We start from the raw sequence: 18,797 nt of genomic DNA on the forward strand, positions 1-18,797 counted from the left end.
TATTATGTTAATAACCATGCTATATAAGCTAGCTTCACACTATAAGAATCACGAAATATAAGTAACTAATCCGATGAAGATAATTAAATGAATATGAGTAGACAAGACAATTTTAAAGCAGCGCCATCTATGAGATTTTTTTGTAGATATGAAATGTAAAGAAGAAACGGGTAAATAAATGTTATTTTGAAAGGTATAGTCGTAGGTATTTTTGGTGTTGTATAGCGTTCGCGCAGACGACGTCGCGGTCAAGCAGCTAGTATGAAATAAAACACAAAATAAAGATAGAATTTCAGTTCGTTTATTGTGCCTTAATGTCTACAACTTATATTACAATCATAAGTCAAATAGCAAGCGGTGTTAGACTTAAACTTAGTGAATTGAATATGTTTTAGTTTAACATGAGTTAAGATTACTTCTTGAGAAGGCTGTTAACGAGAGCCTTGAACGCGTCAAGGCCCTTTTCGTTGGCCTCTTGGTACCCAGGTGCTGTCGACTTCACTGTTTCGTACCACCTGTAAGAAAAAGTATTTTAAAGTAGGTATTTTATATTTTACCTATGAATTATTTATATGATTGATAATTATAACATTGAATTGTTAACATTGATTTGATTCTAATGTCCACTGTGAATTATGAATTTACAAAGTGCACAATCGTGAAAAGCAATGGATCTCTTGTTTTTATACCGCATATTAAAATGTCAAAAAAAACGTATATGTTTTGTTTTCAAAAAAGTTTGGATGAATTTTAAACGACCTACAAAATATTGCAGTGAATTATTCATAAAGTGGAAAATTTCATTAATTTGTTGAATTAAATATTAAAAAGATACATAAGTAAAAAGGATATAGGTAGTTATATTTTTTTGTTATTAAAACTGTAGGCTCTGTAACGCTAGTGTGGCAATAAAGATGGGTTTCAATTTACTTAAATATTCTACTATTCTACTTCATCATTGCTGTGATGTAGACAATTTATAATCATCATATTTATAATTTGACTTATGTTGTTTTCAATTCTTTATGAAATAAATAGTTATAAAGCTTTGTAAATTTGTCTTAAAATATTCAAACGATTTACTTAAATTAGGTAATTATAAACCAGTTATTTATTGATAAGAGGTGCCTAAAATTTATCCTTATTGAAGAACAACTTGAGATTGTTTATGTTAAAGCTTTATCTATAATATAAAACATTATAAATATTCCAAGTTGATATCATGATGACTGTGCAAATTTTTTATTGCATTTTTATGTCATAAAGCTAAAAGCAGTTTAATCGTTACACAAACATAGAATAAAAGACTTGATAAACTGCTGATAAACTTGTTTTTAGGTAATAACTTGATTGCGAGATACGCAAATCCTTATAAATTTAAACTTATAAATAAGGACAAAATAAAAATAAAAAGTTAAGGAAGAATCAGGTAAGTTCTAGATTCAACAGGAAATTATGGGTTTCATTACACGGTAAAGCTTTAGATTAGGAACAACCGAATTTCGGGACCGTGGGGGGAAGGGTGGGGAACGCTACCCCTGGTACCACTGTCACACCTCGGATTCCCATGGTTATGGAGATATCCATGGTTAAAGTTTTGATAGTCAATTACACAAATATTACATTTAAGTATAGTGTAGTTATTTCTGTTCTGTGTTAAATTCTTAGTAATATTAAATTTGCAATATGATGTAAGTATGAAATAACACAACTATAACAGTGTGAAATTTAATTAACACAATCTGTAACACGCTTAAAATAAACGTATAAATAAATAAATCTAATTCCTTTGTTTGTTGAAACGTGCTTTTGTCTTTTTAACCGACTTCCAAAAAAGGGGGAGGTTAGCAATTCGACTGTATTTTGTTTTTTGTTTTTTTATATATGTGACATCAGAACTTTTGACCAGGTGAACCGATTTCAACAGTTTTTTTTAATCGAAAGGTAGTGTGTGTCATTTGGTTCCATTTAAGTTTATTTGAGATCTAACAACAACTTTTAGAGTTATACCTAATAATGTGTTTTTACTTGACGCTTTTTTCGTCGATCTACGTTGTATTATACCACATAACTTTTTACTGGATGTACCGATTTTGATAATTCGTTTTTTTTTTTGTTGGAAAGGAGATATCCCTAGTTTGGTACTATGATAAGGAAACCAGGATTTGATGATAGGATCCCAGAAAAATCGAGGGAAACTCGAAAATCCGCATAACTTTTTACTGGGTGTACCGAATTTGATAATTTTTAATTTAATCGAAAGCTGATGTTTATCATGTGGTCATGTTTAAATTTTATCGAGATCTGATAACTTCTTTTGGAGTATTCTTTGATAATGCGTATTTACTTGACTATTTTTTCATCTACCTGCGTTTTATTACTTGTCGATATAATTGAAGTCGGTTTTTTTTCATTTGCCTGCAAACACAATTATGTCACTATTAAATAAAGTATTTTTATGTTATAAAGACTCTTTATTGATTAAAGTTTTAGGTAATAAGTTATTAAGCAATCTCATGAAAAATGTTGTTTGGAGCAAAAAAACTTCAACGCAAATGAGAACGCCATAAGCCTCTTGTTTTTATTTACACTGCATTTACTCACCTTTTAACGTTAGCGAATTTCTTGAAGTCGATATCAGACGCCTCGAAGCTGGAGACACCAGCTACGATGCTCAGGTCGGCAACGGTTAGGTTGGGGCCGGCGACGTACTTCTGGCCCTCAAGGAATGTGTCCAGAAGTTGGAGAGCATCTTCTACCTTAGTTAGCTTGTCCTTATCTGCGGGCGCGTTGCCGAAGACTTGTGGATACTGTGTGGTGATATTACTTTAATAATAATAATAATAATAAATACTTTTTATTGTACACCACACAGAAACATTACAACAAAAGTGATACATGAAAAGAAAGATGTACAAAGGCGGTCTTATCGCTAAGAGCGATTTCTTCCAGACAACCTTTGGGCATAGGACATAGCGAAGAAAAAGAGAAGCGGTAGGGAAGTGTACAAACAGTTGATAAAGAATTGGCATATAGTTAACAAGCAGTATGATATTAACAGAGGTAAATATACATATATGTACACATACAAAATTTAAAAGTTGTTTGTTAAAGAATTTAATAATAATTATTATATATTATTCTTTAATGTACACCAGAAAAAAAATTACAATAATAAGAAAAAGAAAAAATGGTGATCTTATCGCATAGAGCAATTTCTTTCAACAACCTTCGGATGAAAACTTAAATATAAAGTAGATAAAATTAAAATTAATATAGGAATTAATCTGATGTTGATAATGAATATTTTGATTTCACATTAATCAATGCTAAAATGTATGTAACATTTATTACGACGACAAAAAGACGTATAAATAAGTCTCAAGCTTACGATAGCATTTCTTCCTTATTCCCTGTTCTCTTTTACCCATTTATGTCAATAACTAGCTATTCCTCTCTTGCGGTAAGCGATCACTGGAAATTACTAAACTTCCGGCGACTCAACTACTCGGTCGACGTAAATTAAATTTTTCATAGAAACCTTGGTATACTTACGAAATAGTCACTGAATCTCTGGTACAAAGTTCCGATGTCGAAGTATAGGCGTTGGTCGACGAGTGCTCTCGCCTTTGGTTCCTCGGGGTAGAGCGCGCTACCCTTGCCGTACTTGTTCACGAGGTAGGTAATGATAGCACGTGACTCGTAGATCGGGTAGCCGTCGTCTACTAGAGTCGGGACTGTGTGTTGGGGATTAATCTGAGAACAATTAAAAATATTGTTAGGAAACGATTAACTGTATGTAGTTGTGTGTAACTTTGATGAACTTATTCTATATTTAAATAGCAATCGGAAATTTCCTTAACATTATTTTTTATCAATTCAATTGCATCGATATACGAGCAGCCGGTAGAAAATTAACAGTATTCTATATCTATTTACTAGCCGACCGCGACCTGGCGAACTTCGTACTGCCATAATTTTTTGCTTGAATATAATAATTGTAAATGTCGAATTAAAATAAAGCCTATCTTTCAAGTTGGATCAAACGGGACACGGTGTAAAATTTGATTAAAATCGGTTAAGTAGTTTAGAGAGTCCATCACGGACAAGCAGCTTGACCCGTAATTTGTAAATATTAGAAGATATTGTTTCTATTTTCTATATAGGTATTATGTGGATTTTATAATTATTTTAATAACTTATCAAACATACCTTTTTTGTATCTAAATCTACTTAATATTCTCGAAATGTAATGTTACGAAAAAGTACGTCTTTAGACAGTTTTATTATAATCTTACTGTGTGTAAAAGTTATTATTTGGTTCGTTAGAATTCTACCAAAAATTCGACTCCTATAAGGAGATTTATACTTAAATCTCAAACACTTCAGAAACTGAAACAGTTCCGTACAATATTTTTTTTGGTCCTTCGAGCCGGATGAACCAGCGACCTATGGATAAATATTGAACTTCGAGCCGGATATGAACCAGCGACCTATGGGTAAATATTGTACGGAACTGTTTGTACACCTACAATAATACAGGAAGAGTTAAGGTGCGAAATGACTTTACTCCACGAGTGCTGTTTTTACACTGGTTTATTTGTATTAATACACGAGGTATGTGAAACGCTTAGTAGACAAAATAACATAAAAATATATATATTGAAATAAATTGAATGTACAGAGTAAATATATTAACGAGGAATAACATACGAGTACGAGCAAGTATAACAACCAATCTGGCCATCGAAATTATAATACATAGCGTCTAAAAAGACATTTAAATCAGTTCTGATATAATATAGCTACAACGATCGCGTGATATGAATTTAATTAATATTTTAATCAAACCTCGTTACTTTGAAAGTAAATTGGAATGTGACGAATGAAACCGGTCTGTATTCGGTTCACGTTGGCGTGTAGCTGTAACTGCCATTGCTGTGTTACAAGAGTGACCACAGGACTAAGATATTGATGTTTTATTTGTTATAAACGAATTAATTATTGATAGAAATTTATATGTTTCTCTTTATGTGAACACAAACGTTAAAGATGAAGCTGATGATGCTTTAAGTAATTTTAAGTAAATAATAAATAAAAGAAATACACACGGGCTTTAATTGAATCTGGTACCATAAGTAGAATTACTTTATGAAACTTATCAGTGATCTTAGGAGTGATTAAAAACTGATTACTGACTAACTTACTTGTCTTACAACATAGGTACGTAGAAGCTTTAAACCTAATACTGTAAACGTTTTTTACGCAAAAATTATTTATCGGTATTGATTAAAATTATCTATGTGATAATAATTTAGAAATGATTAAGAATTACGATTAATCGTTTGATTCAATTATACATTGTCACAGGCAGTATTTATTTGCGTAAAACGCCCATTCGATCATCAATAACAAAAGCCGAAGTGTTTTTATTTCTATAGCTAGGTACCCATTAAAATTGAAATGGGCTTGGCTTTGGCTTGGCTGGGCTTTGGCTAAGTTTTTACGTGAAACGTGATCTATAACCCGTACAGATCCCCCACTACACCAATTGAAGGAACACAGTTAGTAGTTGAACATCTTATATACTTATCTAACCTATTTACTATAGATGTATCTAATAATAATAATCCAAATGTAAAGCTTTTTCTACATATCGTCTTCAATTGAATTCAATTACGGTAATTATTATAATCATAAAACAATGCTGTAGGAATTAACTAGTTCAAGAAATTTAGCTTATTTAAATAACTTCAGTACATAATCTACACAAAGATAAACTCGTAAAATAATGGAAATAAACTCGTTCTCAATGGAGTTCAACGCCACCGCTAAATTACATCACTCATGCAATGGTTGACCTTCAACGATGTTTTATTCCAATTCAGTCATTACTACTTTGTTTTAGGGCTTTTAATCCGGTATCAAGTCGAAAAAGTTTTTATTCGGTAGACTGAACTGGCTGAATGCCATGGGTTTTGAAATTGTTTTAATTTTTCAATGTACTAACGAGTAAACAAGTTCTAGTTATTTTGTTTTAAGGCTTAGAGTCTAGTGGTTTGATATTATCACTTTGCTTTTTGATATTTTTTTTAAATTATGGTTGATAGAGTACGGTTTAAACTGAATAAAATTATTTAAGCGAATGAATATAATAAGGAGTGCACCAAAACAACAAAAAGTTTTATAGTGTACCTATTTTATAAACGTACTATCTGTGCCCTACGGTTTCACACGCGGTTATTTAAGGAAAAAATAACCCACCTCATTAAATGGGCTATCCAACACAAAAGGAATTTTTTAATTTCAAAACGGTAGTTTCTGAAATAAACGCGTTCAAGCAAACAAACAAACTCTTCAGCTTTATAATATTAGTATAGATTACCATACATCATATACCTACATCAGAATCATTACGAGAACAAAAATAAAACAATTATATTGAATAAATATTATTATGCTTATCGGCAAGGACGAATGTAATATGTTATAGGTAAATAAATTATATTTGTTGAACAATTTAACTTGGTACATACAAAACGAATAAATAAATTATTATTTATAAACATACATTTAATAAAAATATATTTTTACTTAATAAAAATTAAGTCACTAGAAACTATCTGGCAACACGTTTTAAAATATATTTTTCAATATAATATTTGGACAGCTTTTGTAATAGAATAGCGACAATATGAATAGCTGTGATAACAACATAATGAAACTAAAGATAACATTGTTATTACCAAAATATTAATCTAGCATATGATTAACTACATTGCACTTAAAAACAGAATATACAGAAAATTACATGTATAGTTGATGACAAAGGTGGACTTATCCCTAGAAGAGATCTCTTCCAGTCAACCAGTAGTCATGAAAGAGTGTCATATAGCGGGGGACACAGTGCAGGAAATAACAACGTAATAGCTATTTAATAAAACACTTTTTTCGGATTTTCGGATTTTCGGAGTCACGGCCCGTGACCATGGTTGCTGTAAAGTATCCGAAACGTCGGGAATCAAAAGTTAACAATAAACCGCGATAAAATCCGATAAAAGTGTTTTATTAAATGAGTAAAATTCGCGTAAACATTAGAAAACAAAACGTAATAGCTAAATAACTGTAATATATTACAAACTTACAAGTATAAATAAGGACATACACACACACATATCATACATATATATACATACATATACATATATACATACATACATACACATAAATACATACCAATACATAACATAATAGATAGGTAATTATATACTTAGATATTCTCTAAGTAGATGATTGTAAATTGTCTTGAGAAATAAAGTGCTCCTTTAATTTACGTTTGAAGGAAACAAGGGAAGGACTTTTTTGGATACTTTCTGGGAGTTTGTTCCACAGTAAAGAGGCGCGTACCCCAGATGAATTAAGTTTGATATTCATGTGATTAGCATCATATGATTAACTGGTGCAATTCCATTTTGATTAATATACAATTTTGGTTAGTGTTATTGTAATATGTAAGTAGTCCCAATCATCTTACCTTAAGGAATTCAGGTTTAAGGTGTTCCCCGTGGTGCAGGTCTACCAGTTTCAGGTTGAGGTTGAGGTTGAGAGCACGCGCAGTGAGCAGCACCGCTCGGCAGGGCGCGGAGCCGGGCACGTAGTAAAGATCTACTGGCATTTTGCTATAACAAAATAATTTATATATTGATAATTTATCAACTATAAATCATACTCTCACTACTGTTGTATATAGAAAAGTTTGTTTTGATGTTTGTTAAATTCGGTTCAGGAATGTGATACATTGAGGATCATTACAAAAGTCCTATTTCCTAGAATGATGTACTGAAATGTGTAATTTAACTTTTACGTACATGAAACATTGTTTTTTTTCTCAGAATAAATGTTTGATATGATTTTACTGTACTTATATAGGTAAGTATGTGTATAATTTTTTTTAATGATATCCAGGACCGAATTTAGGGGAGGGCAACCGGGGCTACAGACCCGGGGCCTCCACAAAGAGGAGACCCTACAGTAAAAAAATCGAAAAAAAAAAATCAAATTCTTTCCCATATCTTTTTTTCGCGTTTTAGATTTAAAAAAAAATTGTCTATTTTATTTGGAAAATAATTTGGGGGCCAAGGGGCCTCTACTCCTTGGTTGCCCGAGGCCTCCAGACTTCTAAATCCGGTCTTGATGATATGAACTAACAAAACTCCCGGCGTCCCTCAAGGTTCTGTTCTCTCTGCAACTCTTTTCCTGCTCCATATTAACGACATGCTACGACCAGGCATTGTTGGATACGCAGATGACAGTACGATTGTTGAGAGATATTTGTCCGGCGCAAAAGACAGCAGGGACGTAATACGTTCTCAGAGAGAGGCCATGGTGGAACGAACAAATTCAATACTGGAGCAAGTATCCCAATGGGGTGATTGCAACCTGGTCACGTTCAACGCCGCCAAAACGCAGGCCTGTTTGTTCTCCACCAAACGGAGTCCTTTCAACTTGACTCCTACTTTCCGTGGTACACCTGTCCCTGTGTCCGATACCCTCGACCTCCTTGGCATAGAGTTGAATTCTAACCTCAACTTTGGCAATTACATTGAGTCCAAAGCGCAAACTGCGGCCAGAAAGCTTGGCATCTTAAATAAGGTTAAGCGATATTTCACGCCTAAACAGCTTCTTACGCTATACAAAGCTCAAATCCGACCGTGCATGGAATATTGTAGTCACTTGTGGGATGGCTCAGCTAAATATCAACTCGCCACACTGGACTCAGTGGAACGCAGAGCCAAGCGGCTTATCGGTAATGCCAGTTTGGTGAAATCTCTTCACACTCTGGCTCACCGAAGAAAGGTTGCCAGTCTAACGGTCTTTTACAGGTTGTACTTTGGAGAGTGTGCCCTGGAGCTGCACGAGCTCATACCCCCATCTCCTTTCTTCCATCGGACTTTCAGACGTACCGCAGGCTTTCATTCCTACCTGATTGATATACCTTTCATACGTACAAAGCGCTTCGAATCATCTTTTTTAATGCGCACAGCCAAGGAATGGAATTCCCTGCCGGCGTCTGTATTTCCGAGTTCATATAACCCGAACATATTTAAAGCGCGAGTGAACAGGCTTCTTCTGGGCGAACTCGCTCCATCTTCGACCTCGTCTGTGCTCTAGGGCTAGACTGAGGTCAAGAGCAAGCCCATTTCGTAAAAAAAAAAAAAAAAAAAAAAAACTCATCAAATACAATCAAAAATGGCTGACAGACGATGCATTATCATAATTGTTTAGGACACATCAAATAGTTCTAGAAACATCATTTTATACAGCTGATTACATATCATAGTTAAGATCTATTATTTTTTTTTTATTGGTATTACATAAATTACTTCTTTAATGGTATAGTAAAGTATAAAGTTAATCAACTTTTGGTAGGTTGTCAATTTTTCACGTTTTTCATTACGAAATACCTCATTCGTTATTAGAAAAGGTTATTAGATTCTTTTTGTATGTTGTAATTGATAAATATGTTGTTGGATATGTATATTTTTATGATTGTGAATCACAATTTGAAACAAAATAATTCGTGTGTTTGTGTTTGTCTGTATTGACAGAGGCTAGATCCATAAATACGTTAGAAAAAGTGTAAGCTTAGCAATTAAATACCTATATAATATAAAATACGCGCCAATATTAGAATTAAAGTTAACGTAGGGTACGTAATGACAAAACGCTCGTTGTTACGCAAGAAAAACGTCATTCAAATTCGTCGCCAAATCAACTTGATTTACTCTCAGATTAATAAACAATGTTTATTAATCTAAGGATTTACTTTTGTTATCATATATATATTAATACGCTAAAGTGAAGGTGTTTACCTCCCTTTTTAGAAAAAAAACCTCACAATTATTCCATATAAATTATATATCATTTTATAGATAGTTGCTTGCTCTACCGGCATCAACAACTAAAACATTTATTATTGCTTTTGTTTTTGTAAATTAATGATTTATTAAAATTATATATGACTGCTTTAATTTTGAAACAACGTCAACATGATTTACGGTCCGTAATTTTTTTACTTATTTAGTGCGAATTATTCGAACGGATATTGCTAGTTTTTAAATTGCATAGAAAGTAAAATGAAATAGTATGATTGCGTTAGGAGTTCCTGCATACTTGTTAATAGTAGCTAGTGTACCTACGTACATTGAGTTTTAAAGTAACTGCTATTTGACCTTCAAGATAACAATAAAATAATATTAAAAACGACTAAGTATCATGATTCAGCAAAAACAAAACCAGTTACCCTAGAGTCTTATATAATATTAAATATTATTAACAAAGCAGCCTTTAAGTATTATTATAATTTATGTGCGTTTCTATTCACGTTACACAGAATATCTATACTACATTTATAGATTTAAAAGCTATCTGAATGTTAGAAAAATGTCTGCAATATTCGAAATTAAATATTTTTTTTACCATAAGGTTAAATTATAAAAATAAAAAAAAAAGCTATTAAAAACAAATAGTCAATATAGCAAAAACAGCAATCAACTTAACAATCGCAACATCTTATCCCCAACCTTATCCATACTTGATAGCAAGGCTGATGAGCTAAGCTTTGGCACTATTTCCGCATACGACAAATTAATGTTAGCGTATACCTTGGCGTATACCACATATCAATTTGTGGGCAATAGAGACGTCTATCGTGGTCCAGGCGTTTGTGCTTGTTTTGTGCATGTTTCCGAACACCAGACACAAGATTTTCACCACAAAAGCCTTTTATTGCCTAATGTTTGTCATTATATTTAATTATATTTATTTTATAGCTTATATCACTTCAGCCTATCGCAGTCCACTGCTGGACATAGGCCTCCCCAAATTCGCGCCAGACATCCCGGTCTTCCTCAATCCTCATCCAGCCGACACCGGCAATCTTACGTATATCGTCCGTCCAACGGGCTGGAGGACGTCCCACACTGCGTTTGCCAAGACGCGGTCTCCACTCTAGGACCCGTCTACTCCAACGGCCATCGGTCCTGCGACACAAATGACCAGCCCACTGCCACTTCAACTTGCTAATTCTGTAGGCTACGTCGGTTACTTTCGTTCGCTCGCGGATAGTCTCATTTCTAATCCTATCTTTAAGAGAAACCCCAAGCATAGCCCGTTCCATTGCACGTTGAGCGACCCTAAACTTGTGGACCAGTCCCTTCGTCAGTGTCCACGTCTCGGCTGCGTATGTTAAACTAAATAAAATAATATGTTACACACTATTTCTGAGCTAAAGTCAATTAAATAGAAGCAGTTTTAATTAAGTTGTAGTGTAAGTTTTGTGTAACAGTGTAAGCCTATAGGTACACCAACTTTTGCTTCTGGTTAATTTCTTTTTATATCGCGGCTTTCAATTAAAAATAATATATTATATTATGTGGTTTAATTTATATATGTGTATTTTACTTTTACCCATTCTGTATATATTTGATGTATATTTTTTCTTAAATCTAATGTACCCAAGGATAAATCCTGAATTACGATCCGCATGCTAATTGCAAAGCAGACAGCCGTGACTATTAAGTATACGATTTTTTATCTTAAATAAAGATAAATATACTAAATTATAATGTTTTAAATGATATGTTGAAACCAAAAACTTCTGTAATTTTCTGTCAAATAACTTCGAAGTTAAATTCGTTTTTTTTTCTATTTAAACATATTAAAATTACAAATTAACCTTCAATACTAGAAAACAAATTATCATAATTTTTAAGCTAAAAATCATCTCATATTAAACTCGCAGTGGCCTTGGCAGATACCAGATTTTATGAAATGACGAGTCTGGCCCTTCCGGGCTTTTGATTTATTTTAAAACAATTGATGTATAGGTGAAGTACAACAAAACAAAGTATATTTAAAAATTTTGTTTCACAAATGCATAAAATCACACAATAATTTTAAAAGGAATTAAATATTCTCATTGTTTGTCTCGTGAGAAAATATACAAGTGTGCATCCAGTGGGTAACTAGGCATGTAATTAGTAATTGCGTTGAAGCATTACTGTCGTGCATATTGATTACGCGCGGACAATTCTACAACTATCGACAGCTAATTACCGGTGTATTTTTTATACATTATATAATTTGTGCTTATTCACGTACACTTTATAAGTAGTAGACTTCGATCAGCCTTAAGACTAGCCTAGAATAGTTAGGTTCTCTTTTTAAATAATCGATCTTAAAATAATAATAATAACAATAAGGTTCCTAATTAATAAAATCAGGCAGTTTTTTTCTTATATTCAATGTATTTTTAGTTTTAATAATTTTATGTTATCTACTTAAACTTACATCAAGAGTGGAATTATTAATCAAAATATAAGTGTTATAAAACGCTACCCAAGTAGAGTTGGTACAAACATTATTTTTTATACAATTAATGTTGCTATTTAAAATAGTCGAAAACAACAAATTTTAAAATTAAAAAAAAAATGTGTGTCCTTTTTTGTGTTCCTGTGTAAAAGCATTAAACAAACACATCGGTTACCGATCCCGACAAAGCTTACTTCACATGTAAGTTACTGATAGGCCTTATCAGCACCATGTGAAACACGCTCTTAGAGTCTCTTTCATTTCAACCAATAAACTATATTTTGGCTTCTCAGATTGCGAATCGAAGTATTTGACAAATAAAGTAGTATTTAATGCTGAAAAAATAAAGTACTTTTTTCATAAACTTTCATTTATTGTATACGTAGCTAATGTCGCTAAAATGTATTATAAAAATACTCCGAACTGAATTTTTAAGAAATTATTGCTCCGTTCAAATAATGAGTCAATTGAATGACTTTATTTAATAGTTTAAAAAGTAATTGTCACGACTGAGTCATGCATCTAGGAAACTACAATTCGTATCTTTATTTCAAGTTTCCTTATAACGCGGAATGATATGTAATGAACAGTTGACACCGTTCAATATTACTAGGCAACTAACGAGGTCGAAACATTTGCTTTTGTTGATCAATATAAAAAAAATAGTAAACGGTGTTTACGTTTTGTGAAAAACAAACGGAAATCTTTTTTGCGCAATGACTAGACGAGTTTTTTGTGGTACATTGGTGGCTTTTTCATAAAAAATAGTACCTAGGTACTCGTAGTATTACGCATAACATACTGTCATTACGTATATTGTTTTCACAGATATATGAATATGTTGCTGGCTGCTATAGGGATCAATATTAAAAAAAAGTACCACAAATACATGTTTTCACAATTTAAAATTCACCTTAAAAAAGTTTTTATTGTTTAAGCAGATCAATATCCGCTCTGGTGTAGTAGTGCGAGTTCGAATCCCACACGGGATGGAAAATGTACTTGTACAAATATTCCCTACCCGGTTACTAGTTCTATCACTAATAAGTATCGGTTATAACGTAGTGAACAAAAATATATATTTGTTTTGTCATAATAGTACTACTTTACTATTGATATTAACTACTTACTATTTATATATAGTAATTACTTTATTAATACGGAACATAATTTTTTGCAGTAGATATATTTTTTATGTTTACTTGATGTGACAGTTATAACAAGTACCTAAAGGTCTACCTCTATAATCTATGGTATGATGATTAGCATGTTTCACCAAATTAATAAGAAATAATATGTAGGAATGTGTTGTATATTTCTTTAGTCTTCTTTGTATTTGTAATTGAAATGTCGTACGTTAAATAATCTTATAGTGTTGTAATGTAAACGCGCCTTCCGACGAGGTCGAAATAGATTGCCGGCCGGCGGAGTCTAGAAGTATCTATTTCTGGCTTGTTTTGTGTTTACTTTTCAATCAGGATTCTTTTATTTATTTATTTATTTATTACTTCTTGCATACATTTTTTTTATTATTAGATACAAATTTGTAACAAATATTTGCTTCATTATCTGTATAAAACATTTTGAATACAAATTGTAAAAAAAATGCTTAGCTTTAGAATTTTTACTAAAATGTTTTTAATTGTCATAATAAATACCTATCTGGTACGGCGCCAGCTTAATTTTTTTGGATTCTGAAATCAACGCGTTTTGATAGTTTGGCTATATTTATCAGTCTGTTTATGTACACATGTGTATGTGAATTAATATGACGAAAAAAAATTGGAATGGATGGACACAAAGGTTTATAGATGTATACTTGATAATTTCCTTTTCAAATATTAGAGTCTCTGTTTGTTATATTAAGATAACTACTTTTTACTAAATTCATAATATGTATGAATACATGGTACATATACCAAAATAACATTTTTTATAATTTTTGTCTGTCTGTTTCTTCCGGTTAATCTCTGAAACGACTGGACCAATTTTCGCGGTTCTTTCACTTAGGCTACTTTTATTATTGTTTTTTTTTTATCTTATGACTGCGAAGTGAACAATAACTATTGTTAAATTCCACGCGGACGAAGTCGCGGGTACAGCTAGTTTAAGAATAAAATTATTTCCGTTTTTTTTTTCATTTTATACAATAGAGACACAAAATGACAAAAACAAATGTCTTAAGGCAAAAAGCTTTGTCAATTTTTTTATATAAAAATCCAAAGTGTCGTAGTACTTAGTAGTTATACACAAAAGAAACCATTATGATTACTTACTACCATGATATAAAGCGTGAGAACTTCGACAGTTGGCAAAATAATATGTAATTATACATATGATACCTCATTTCACTGTAGCACAACAATTCTATAAGCTTGAGAAAAAAAATATAATACTGGAAAACGGGTGTGAAGCGATACTATCTACCTATTTAGAATATTATAAATTTTAAATTAGCTTGTTATAATTTTAAGTATTATTTTTAGTAATTATTTGCAGCTTTTATTCATAGTAATAATTATTTTTAATGTTCATTCGTAAGTTTATATATAACGAAGGGATTTAACGATATATTCCGAAGTATGATTAAAATTGGATGGAATATACATGTATAAATAATGAGACATTTAACTGCGTGCATGACTTACGCACTACTGCACCCTGAATATTTTTGTTTGTTTGGTATGGTCAGAACAAAGTATAAAAAATAAATTAAAAAAAAAAAACATTGGTGGTATGACGGTCGCCTTGTTAGCTCGTTAAACATTGTTAAAAAAATTACAGACAGTGTGGTATATATAGTCCGCACAGTATGTTTTATGGTTGTACTTATGTACTAATTAGTCATTTCTTCCAGATAACCCAAATTAATTGTTTTTATATAGCTATGTATGTAGTTCATCTGATCTGACAGATACGTTGTTTTACGAATCATCAGTAGAAAGTTAAAATAATCGTAATTTTTTTCGGAATATTTCGAATTTTCTGAGCCATTTTCTTGATTCTTCTTAAAAATCTTGTATAAAGCATTAGGAAAACTTACAAAAAAATGTTTAATAGTTAGCACCGCATTAAATGATCCACTTTTTTACATATTATATAGATTAAGCTTCGTGGCTGAATAGTTTCGTTCGTAGTGGAAGAAGGATTTTGGGAAGGTGAAGACAAGAATTATTTATCCAATTTTTTTTTAATTTATAATACTATCCGAAACATAATTTTTGTGATATCATAAAACCGGTGTATTGAACAGGTTTCGAGCAATAAAAAAACAAAAACAAATTACAGGCCTCATTTAAGAGATAGCTAGTATCGAAAATTTGATAATATGAAGTGAATAACCGAATGTTTTTAATTTGCAATTAATTAAATTACACTAAAGATAATTTGCTGTAAACATTTGTTTCACTAACTTTAATAGACACCTGTATATAACAAACTATATAGATAACAAATTATATACGTAGATATACTTGTGGCTTTAAAATAAAAAAAAATTGTTACATATACGTAACAAATTAACGATACAATAATTTGAATTATTACTATTTAATATCTGCGCATAAAGCTTTAATAATTGTATACATTAAAACATAAAATCATATATGAAACAAATTTTCCTCATACGAAATCAAACGACTAAACAAATATTTAAACAATATTTTATCAAAAATATTGTTTAAACATTTGTTTAGTCGCTCGCAACCGGAAAAAAACTCCACTTCAATTACATCGACAAGTAATACAACATAGATGAAAAAATACTCACGTATTAAATACGCGTTATCAAAGATTACTTAAAAAGATTACTCATCAGTTTTAATCAAATTTTAATAGGACCAATTTAATTTGACCACAAACTTTAATGGGACAACCATAAGCTTTCGATTAAAAAAAGAATCATCAAAATCTGTCCCACCCGCAAAAAGTTCTGTGGTAACGCACATAAAAAAATAACAATCGAATTGAGGACCTCTTAAGTCGGTTAAAAAATGGGCAAAAGTACCACAACGTTTTTTTTTATTACAAACCTACAATTTTTTTTTTATTTCGTTTCCAAAATAAAAAAATCAAAATAAATAATTACTTTTTTTGAAATAGCTTGTCCAAGGTTATCTGGAAGAAATCGCTCTTTAGTGATAAGATCGCTTTTGTACATCTTGTATTATATATATTTTTTTAATATGTGTCTGTATTTCGGTGTAAAAAAGTACTGTTATCTTCGTGGTTTGTCGTCGCTTGATTTGATTTTAATAAATTATTAGGAGCTACCACAGATTCAGAATGTAAATTCTGCACAGAAAAATAGACAAGATACTTGACAGTTACTTTTTTTTTAACTGTCAATTATATTTAGCATATTAGGTATATCATTAATAAAACAAAGCGCCAGTAAACTCACCCAACTTGATCATTAATATAATTTTGAAACAAATAATGTGCTTTACAAATTAAATAATTTTTAATATAAAATTTAAATTTATTTTCTGGCAATTGTTAAATCGTTTGTGGTATGTGGTTGTTTACATGCGAGTACAGGCAATAACATTAGAAATAGACTATAATAACACTTACCGGTAACTATTTATAATTATTATGAGATAGCACAACACTATTAAAACTTACTTTTGTAAGCGAGACGTCGGTACGGTGTAACTGCTAAGCCGAGAGTGAACATCTATGGTGGGAGGTCTCGGGCTTTATACCCGCAATACGTTAGCACCAAAATGACCAGTTTTTCCTATAAAACGGCTCGCGTGATATGTAGTTTCGTATTATAGTAGGTGGAGTTAATTTGTATGATAAAACTAATGGTCTAACTTCAAAGTAATTAGTGTGACTTTTCTATTTTTTACCATATAAGGTCTCCATGAAGTAATTAGTGAATAATCTACTTCTTTATCTTTATTTACTAACTAAATATTTTGTTTTAACAATTTACTGCATATACAGATACCAAAAGAGAAACGCTTCACAAGATTATACTCAAAGGCCCTCAGAAGGATTGTCTCCTGTGTCGTAGGTTTGGAAAAAAACAAGCACGAACGACCAGCGTAGTCGTAGATCAAACCCGCGACAGTTAACCATAATCATAAGCTATGAACTACAATTTACACGAAAACTAATAAATAATAATTACATTTTTGTGCAGTTTACAGTCGAAACACTTGGACCTTGGTGTAGTAGTGTTAAAAAAATTTTAAAAGAGATAACTCCTTGCTTTTTTACCTGGTGACAAGTAAGCTGGTGCATTTTTTGCCCAGAGAATCGGCATAGCGATCTAAGGGAGAAATGCTACCAGCATTCTTAGCACCATTTCACGCGGACATGATATAAACAGTAACTATCTGTAAATATCTAGTTCAAATATGTAGAATATTAATAGTTTTTTTTTAAATTACACTGAAATGCATTAAAACACTCACAAGCGATCTCCAGACTCAAGGGCAACAGTTACACGTTTAGTTAATGAATCAATATTTGTCGAATCACTGATAATATTTGTAGATAATGTGATATGTTATCTATATAACATATTAATATTTTCAAATATTACTTTTTAACTGTAACTACGTCATAATTTTTTACTGGTTGGACCGATTTTGATAATCCTTCTTAATTCGAAACGGTGCATGTCGTGTGGCCCTATTTAAATTTGATCAAGTGTTATCAATAGTAATGCGTATTTAATTGACTATTTTTTCGACCTGCGTTGCGTATTACAAAATTTAATTAGATTTTTCTTTGTATGCTCATAGACGTACCATTACTTATTTACCGGTGGTAGTTAAATTATTTGAAATATTATTAGTTTAATTTTATAAGTATTAGAGTTAAGATAATATTAGACTATACCTATTAATGTACTGCCCTTTATGATGACTTGTAAAATTGAAATAGTTCAATGTTATTGACGATTGTATCACGAAAAATAACTGATAAACATAAATATGGATAACGCATCAAAGTTAAATTAAAGATTACGTACCGTTTACAAACCTTAATATTACGTAGATTTTATTAAAATAATGAAAAAAAAGGTTTGTTTGTGCATAGTAGTAGCATAATATAAAAGTAGTATAATATAAAATATTGTGTATGTATTCTATCTCATTTCCTCCTATATGTATTTCTTTCTTTATTGTGATGCATTTTTATTTCATTAAGTTGCAAGTCATCCCTGAACTTGTAAGAATTAATAAAAATGGTCTTCAATTTTGTAGATATAAGTAGTACCTACATACTACCTACTATTTTGTAGTGAAACTTATTTAGGCACATAAGGGTTAAGGTTTTTACTGATGAAATGGTACCGTTTTGATGAAACGGCAACGTTTTTGTCGATGGCGCTGAAACGGAAATTTATAGCTTTAGATTTGTATAAATATAAACGAGACTTAAAAATTAGTTTGCCATAAAAGTTT

The 18,797-nt window shown here is 31.4% G+C and overlaps 1 protein-coding gene across 1 annotated transcript; it reads right to left on the reverse strand.

Annotated features, from left to right (window-relative positions):
* Positions 1 to 279: 279 nt before the first annotated feature.
* On the reverse strand, positions 280 to 17,096 carry LOC123658093 (glutathione S-transferase 1-1-like). Its single transcript, XM_045593564.1, has 5 exons — positions 16,999 to 17,096; positions 7,535 to 7,679; positions 3,556 to 3,756; positions 2,605 to 2,810; positions 280 to 515 (listed from the first exon to the last, which is right to left on the reverse strand). Exons 2-5 carry the CDS (start codon positions 7,673 to 7,675, stop codon positions 413 to 415), a joined length of 651 nt encoding a protein of 216 aa, XP_045449520.1. The 5' UTR covers positions 7,676 to 7,679; positions 16,999 to 17,096; the 3' UTR covers positions 280 to 412.
* Positions 17,097 to 18,797: the final 1,701 nt, after the last annotated feature.

The sequence above is a fragment of the Melitaea cinxia genome, chromosome 11 (genome assembly GCF_905220565.1).
Source record: "Melitaea cinxia chromosome 11, ilMelCinx1.1, whole genome shotgun sequence".
Classification (NCBI taxonomy): Eukaryota; Metazoa; Arthropoda; class Insecta; order Lepidoptera; family Nymphalidae; genus Melitaea; species Melitaea cinxia.

What these genes read in the sequence shown, in the direction of transcription:
- LOC123658093 (XM_045593564.1), bottom strand. Translation starts at nt 7,675, where the DNA reads ATGCCAGTAGATCTTTACTACGTGCCCGGCTCCGCGCCCTGCCGAGCG. An exon ending in TTAAACCTGAATTCCTTAAG is followed by an intron (nt 3,757 to 7,534) that starts GTAAGATGATTG and finishes AATTGTTCTCAG; the next exon opens with ATTAATCCCCAACACACAGT. An exon ending in AGAGATTCAGTGACTATTTC is followed by an intron (nt 2,811 to 3,555) that starts GTAAGTATACCA and finishes ATCACCACACAG; the next exon opens with TATCCACAAGTCTTCGGCAA.